This window comes from Centruroides vittatus, unplaced genomic scaffold (genome assembly GCF_030686945.1).
Source record: "Centruroides vittatus isolate TY-2023 unplaced genomic scaffold, ASM3068694v2 contig_628, whole genome shotgun sequence".
Classification (NCBI taxonomy): domain Eukaryota; kingdom Metazoa; phylum Arthropoda; class Arachnida; order Scorpiones; family Buthidae; genus Centruroides; species Centruroides vittatus.
Window position 1 is genome coordinate 6,528,961 of NW_027122385.1, and position 7,524 is coordinate 6,536,484.

At 31.2% G+C, this 7,524-nt stretch overlaps 1 protein-coding gene across 1 annotated transcript; it reads left to right on the forward strand.

Annotated features, from left to right (window-relative positions):
- The first annotated feature begins 677 nt into the window (after nucleotides 1-677).
- LOC136979509 (patched domain-containing protein 3-like) lies at nucleotides 678-6,481 on the forward strand. The gene is made up of 3 exons (XM_067275516.1): nucleotides 678-828; nucleotides 5,608-5,937; nucleotides 6,078-6,481. The coding sequence occupies exons 1-3, from the start codon at nucleotides 678-680 to the stop codon at nucleotides 6,479-6,481; spliced, it is 885 nt and encodes a 294-aa protein (XP_067131617.1).
- The last annotated feature ends 1,043 nt before the right edge of the window (nucleotides 6,482-7,524 follow it).

Below are 7,524 nucleotides of genomic sequence, written 5' to 3' on the forward strand. Positions count from 1 at the left end.
GAGCGGTACTCACACAGTTTTTACCTGTGTTATTGTGTTCTACATTTCGATTCAAGGCGCCGAGCTTGTGTTTACCAATGAAAATCTCCTATATTAAAAGATTTGACTGTCGTATAAATTGTCACAATTTTTTACGTGTAGCAGTTTTGTACATCTCAGGTGTTTTTGTTTGGATATTATTAATTTACAAAATAATTAAAATCGTGTTAATAGAAACTGTCGTTTAATTAATATGGAAGAAAGAAAATCGTGAATTAATTGTCTAGCTAACTGATAAGAGTGAATATAATGGGAACTATGGAACTATAGTTATGTTCGTATAATGTTAAATGTGTTTATTTGCAGGTATCCAGCCGACGTAACTCGAGATAAAGTAAATGTGTCTGCTTTAGAATTCGGAGGAGTAACTTTAAACGAACAAAATATGATTCGAGATTCCAGCGCGATTAGATTGCTCTATAAAATGGACAGCACCACGAAAGAAAACAAACAATTGGCTCTGAAATTGGAAGAGAATTGTTTAGAAACATTATCAAACATTAAATTTAACAATATTAAAATTTCTAAACTATTAAGTCGATCCGACAGTGACGAAATTAACCGACTTGGCGAAAGAAGTTTGTTTCTTATTCTCATTATTGGTCCAGTTATGTTGTTATTTTCAGCAGTATCTTTGCATGTCAACTGATTCTCTCAGTAGTAAACCTTGGTTGGGTATTGCCGGTTGCACTTCACCTGTCTTAGCAACTATTGCAGCATTTGGTCTTCTGTGTCACTGCAAAGTGGATTACGCATCAGCAAATGTCATGATCTTTTTCCTAGTTTTAGGTATGTTTTCATGAACTTTTATATCTAAAACACCCGACAATATTGTACCATGCAATGAATAAATTGTATCAGTGATTATGAAAGTGGTCTGTCAAAAGATAAATTCTTTTGATTTTTCAGTTCATAAAATATTAATGAAAAATGATTTTTATGATTAGAAAAGGAAAACAAACGAATATTTACCTTTTAGGATAGTGTTTTGTGTAATTGCGAAATATTGCCAATAATTTGTGAAATAAACTCAATGTTTTCCTATTTTTGACTTTGAGCACTTTCATAATCACCGCACAATTATAGCCTATATTTAAGGTATTATTCGAATATAATTATTTCAATTGAGTGGTGCTGTTGAGTTAAATATCTTCCTTTATTACTTTATCCAAATAAACCGAAAACATTAATGTTTTATTTCACTTTGCGATGATCAACTTTCGTATTGTTGATTGTATATATACGAGTAAGTATTCAACTTCTTTTTAAAATCCAGTGGCGTTATATAAACTATAACACCACTAGATTTTAAAAAGCAATTGAATACTTAGCAGACAACAAAAATTAAATTAATTAAAAATGTATTCTAAAAACGATACATTTAATTAAAATCTGTGTTAGGAATCAGTGCTACACCCGATTTCTTCTTTCCAGTTTTCTTCCGGATTTGCCAATTTATTTTCATTTTACTCTTTAATCGACAGCACTTTCTTTTGTAAAGAAAATATTCGTTTCGAGCTCTTGCGGTGCTTTTCAATTCTCTCTGTTAAAATTATTTATTTATTTAATACGAGAATTTACACTTATCAGTGTCATAATTAGGCAGTTGCAACTGGTAACAGACACATAGCCCAATATAAAGGCAACCATAACGTGGAAATGTGAAAAATGATCTGTATATTTTTGCTTTGAAATTTTAAGTTTTGCCGCGTAAAATTCTTTTCTTATTATGTTTGGTTAAAATAGTAAATAAACAACCGAAACAACCATATCTCTCCTATTACGGCGTACGAAAAGCTATTTAGGTTAGGGCGGCACTTATCATTATTAACTTATTATTACAGCATTTAACTGGAGTCTTGAAATAATAATATCAAACTCTATCAGAGACATTTGTATCTGATATTAAAATCTTCTATACGTGTACGACAATTTAATATCCAAAAATTTATTAATAACTAAATCTACAATAAAGAAAAACATACAATTTTAATCCAGGATAGTTTGACAACGGTGGTATATCAGCCAGTTTTGATAAAACAGTATATGCCGCTGCGCGTCAAGTGAATCAGTTAATACCATTCTATTCGGTGTAGTCTAGAGGAGGTAAATCCGGTCCTTGGACACCCACCTATCTCTGATTTCATTCTACATTAATTCCTAAACCATTTGTCCGATCTGCACCAAATTTTTGTTCTTTTTACAAATCTTTTTTTTCTTAAACAGAATTGGTCCAAATTTTGTATGAGTATTACTTAGATCCTGGAATTGACACTAAGCTATATTTTACCCCAAACTGTAGGAGTAGTATATTGAGTCAGCATCCTTTACGTGTAGTGTAATATGTTGTCGGATATAAGAAATAAATGCTAATTGTTAGTTTTCGGATTGTTGATAATAGACTATTGGTGCCTGCCGACATCTGCCAACAAGCTTAATACCTGCCTTAAGGTATCATCACTACAAAATCACGTTAAAAAGTTGTCCTTTTAGACGAGGGTACATTGGGAAACAGATCTGCACACAATTTTGCTCATAAACTTTCGCCTCTCAGTGATGGCCAATTTACAGTAGTTTATTTATTTATTTATTTTTTATTACGCATACTGCATACACTCCTTGATGCGGGGAGCAAAACCATCTCCCAAAAAACAAAACACTTAGATACAATAAACATAAGATCACAAACAAAATTATATATTATTACAATAATAAAATAAATAACAATTTAAATATAAATTAAGATTTAAAAATCAAATGTAATAATTAGTTAAAGTTTAAAGTTAAAGTTTGGGAGCATCTGTCAATATACAATAAAACCAATAAAACAATCAACCAAAAAACAAAGAAAGCAAATTGCTTACCTATAAAAAAGAAATAAGTTAGTATCGAAGACACAGCGCTGACAGATGCTCCTAAACAACACCAGCATTAAGACAAAATTTATAGTAGAGGAATCACGCCCCCTAAGACAAAAGATCAACAGATTTTCTCAGAAAACAAAACACTTTAAATTGATAACATGGTTCTGATAAAATTTTAAGAAATAAAGACCTGGTAAGAACTTCGCAACCAAAAATTTCTTCGCGTAACACTTTAAGACGCCCACATTTAGCCAAAATATGCCAGGCATCCACAATTTCGTTCTCAACACAAAGTTACACAATTCTCTCGTGTAATTATTTTAAAAATTCAACGAATTACACCTAGCCTGTATAAATAAAGACAAAATATTAAGGGAAACATCTTGATTATATAAAGAATTATCAAAAAAAGTGACACTTAAATCCTTATACCAACAATTATATACGCTATTATCTAATTTTTCATTAATATTGTATAAAAAATTATCAAAAATGTTAACGAGGAGAAGAGACCAGTCCATTAAATCCAAATCATTATTAATAATATTAATACCATGATTATTACAGGTATCAATAAAATAACGAGTCCAATCTATAGACTTTTTGTTAAGTATAAATTTTAAAAAAACTTTACTCAGACGATAATCATCAAGATTAGAAGTTCTGATAATCCAATTTTTTATCCTACTAAATATTATAAATTTTATAGGGGTCAAAGCACATTCCATCATAATTAAATAACCTGGTGTACAACGAGGTAAATAAAATAAGTTTTTAATGAATTCAGTCTGTATATTATTACCATTGGTCGAGTTAAAACCCCAAATCTCTGAAACATATAACAAAGAAGGCAAAACCACATTTTTCAATAAACGTAAATAATCAGTCATATTACGTAATTTGGAAGATTTCCCTGATTGAATAATTTTATTCATCAATAATCTAGCATGAGTTCTCTTATTCATGTAATGCGTACGGAATAAACCATTAGACGAAAATGTAACACCCAAATATTTGTAGTTAGAGACAACTTGAATTGGACCTTTAACCACCATTTATCCGCCCTGGCACTCTTACTTCCTTTTCGAAAAACAACAATCTTAGACTTATTCAAATTCAATTTCAAACCATTTTCATCTAAATAAGTTGCCAATTTATCAATCAATCTTTGAAGTCCAACTACAGAATCAGATAAAATTACAATGTCATCTGCGTAAGCCAGTATTTTAATTTGGTAACCATCTATTTCTATACCATCACCGGAAGAGTTAATAATACCAAAGAGATCGTTCAAAAAAATATTAAACAAAATTGGGCTTAAAATACAGCCCTGCTTAACACCAGCCTTACAGAACATTAATGGTGAACAGTTATGTCTAACTCTTATCATAAGCGAGGAATTTTCATACAAAGCAAAGAGTAAGGATACAAATTTATAACTGAAACTATAACGCAACATCTTTGACCACAACAAATTCCTATAAACTCTGTCAAATGCAGAAGATATATGGACAAAAAATGCATACACCTTCCTACGTTTCTGTAAAAATGTTTTCTGAATAACCGTGTACAAAACAAAAATATTCCCCAATGTGGAATAACTAGCCCGGAAACCTGTCTGATTTTCATGCAATATATTTTTAACTTCTACCCATCCAATCTTCGGTACAGAATAATACAAAACAATTTCGAAACACAAGATGATAACCAGATGCCTCTATAATTACCGGGAACAACCTTCCTACCATTCTTAAAAATCGGAATTAAAATACTCGTCTTCCAAGACTTTGGTATTATCCCAGTATCAAAAATCTTTGAGAAAAGACTCAAAAGATGTGGTCTCAACGTCTCAAAATTCCAAAATTCCATTGGGATCCCGTCAAAACCTGGGACTTTATTTGGCTTATACTTCCTCAAAGCATCATTAGTAGTTTCGGATACTAAGCCCAAAGAGAAAAACAAAATTTTAACTTCCGTTCTTCATCTAATGAGGAATAAAATGTGCCATTCACCAGAATAGAACTACATTGAGCGATCTCTATCTCGGTGAATATGCTGTAGGCCCAGATAAAATTCACTACAGCACGATTAAAAATCTGTCAGACAACTCTCTTGATAATTTTATGAATCTATTTAATAGAATATGGACAGAACATACCTTCTGTGACTCTTAGAGTTTATCGATCATTTTTGAAATTTTGCATGATGGTGTGTTTAATAGAGAAATTGAATAAATTTTGGTAGTTAAAGGTCGAGGGGCGAGGAGATAAAGTCGTTTTTCATACCTCGTGTAAGGTCAGAATTTATATTCATTTTATTCGTTATCAGCATTTACAATGTTTTTATAAAATTTTTCCCTACCCTGAAAATTAAAGTTTTTTATTATTTCGTTTCAGTGAAATTACAGCTTCAATCCATATAACTTTCTTCATAAATAAAAGCTATTCTTATCGCAAATTAAATAGCAGATGCTTTCCGATAGAGCATGAAAATAACATAACAAAAATTTTATTTATACAGAAGATAGATATCAGAGGTCATAGGGAATTCACAAACACACAGATCATGGCGTTTTTATTATTATTTATACTACACAACAAACAAGAAATGTGTCAAAAGTGTACATCAAAAGTCTAACCGCTCATTAATTGATCACTGCAAACGTTCTAGTACTTCTGTCATTAAAACACATTATTATTTTCAGGTGTTGGAGTAGACGATGGCTTTATATTGATAGCTGCATGGAGAAGAACTGACGTCAACTTTTCTGTTCCAGACAGAATGAAAGAAGCATATGCCGAAGCTGCAGTGTCCATCACTATTACCTCTCTAACCAATCTTCTTGCACTTTGTATGAGATTTATTACACCATACAAAAGTATACATATATTCAGCGCCTATGCAGCTGTAGCAATAATGTTTGATTACATTTATCAATTGTTGTTTTTCGGTGGCCTCATGGCTATAGATGGATACAGAGAAAAACATAAACTGCATTCTATCTTTTGCTGGCAGATCAAACGGAATGATTTCGGTAAGAAAACTTTTATCATATTCATTGCCAAACATGAAAATATCATAAATGCACCAACAACATAATTGAAAACCTACTATTTGAATAAATATATACTATAAATTGTAATTATTTATGTAATGTGTCGTTTTTGTTTACAGTTGACAGGGAAATAGATGTAAGATCAGAAGAAAAGATCGACGAAAATATTTTCATGTTATACTTCGGTAGATATTTAGGTCAAGTCCTGGGAAATACAATTAATAAAGTTATCGTGATCGTCATCTTTATTATTTATCTAATTGGTGCAATGTACTGTATGAGATTTATTCAAGAAGAAGACACTACTAATCATCATGCATATACTTCATACCTACGTGAATATGTAAATCTTGAATATAAGTATTTTTCTAATTACAGTCAGCAAGCGCAAATAGTCATTAACCAGACATTAGACTATTCGAATGTCGCTGTTCAGAATGGCGTAGAAAGTTTTGAATCTGCACCGTTCATGTCTGATTCGTCGACCACCGAAAGTTGGGTGAGAGTTTCTGGCATTTACTAAATCTGCTGTTGCAAAGTTTTCGTTTTCTGGTTACAACCTGAGTGATTCTGAAGACTTTCTGAATGCATTTAAAAATGTATTCTTGAAACTAAAAGTAGCAAGCAGGTTTAGAAACGATGTCAATTTTAATGCAGAAGGCGAAAAAATTACTGCATCGAGATTTATCGTTTCAAGTCGTGACGAAATAACTGCAATTGATGAAAAGTTTTTCTTTTAAACTGTAAAAAAATTGCCGCTAACAGCAAATTCTCAGTTATCGCATACAATTTTAAATCTTTTTATTATGAACGGAACATGAATATTCTGTCAAACTGTATAAAAGCCATGTCTTTTGCTGACGCCATAGTGATTTTAGTATTTCTTTTATTTACCCCAAATGTATTGTTTCTTTTGTCCGTTGCCATTACTATTGTGTCTATTCAAATTGGATTAATTGGGTACGTATCTTTGTGGAATGTGACTATTAATAATGCTGTATTCTTAACGTTAGTGATGTGTACTGGATTTTGTGTTGATTACACAGTTCATACGGCTTACGCGTTTATCGATTCCAAAAAGAAGACACCGAACGAAAATGTCAAAAGTTGTTTATATGCTGCTGGATATTCAGTAACACAAGCTTGTATATCTACTTTCTTAGGTGTTTCGGTGTTATATTTTGGTCCCTCAGAAACGTTTGTCATATTTTCTAAAATTATAACTTTAATGGTAATTTTTGCTTTTTTTCACAGTCTAATTTCACTTCCTGTAGTTTTGAGTCTTTTAGATTCTATTTCGTTTAATCTTTTAATAAAAAAAGTTAAAAAAAATAGAATTTAAAGTAAATTATAGGATCGAAATTGAATGTTCAAATTCTAGAAATATGTCAGCTGTTCACGATATTGATAAGTTTTATTTATACGTTAAATTTTAAAATGCGAATTTTGGACACCGGAGTGGAAAACTGTATACAGTGTTTACAGTTGTATGAATTTATACTTGTATAAAATGATTTGAAGAAAAACTTTACTGTTAGAATATGGTTTGCTTTGCAAATACAATAA

Bases quoted from the DNA above. Each gene is read 5' to 3' on its own strand.
- LOC136979509 (XM_067275516.1), top strand. From the start codon at position 678: ATGTCAACTGATTCTCTCAGTAGTAAACCTTGGTTGGGTATTGCCGGT. The intron at 829-5,607 runs GTATGTTTTCAT...TATTATTTTCAG, and splicing joins GATCTTTTTCCTAGTTTTAG to GTGTTGGAGTAGACGATGGC. The intron at 5,938-6,077 runs GTAAGAAAACTT...TTTTGTTTACAG, and splicing joins GATCAAACGGAATGATTTCG to TTGACAGGGAAATAGATGTA.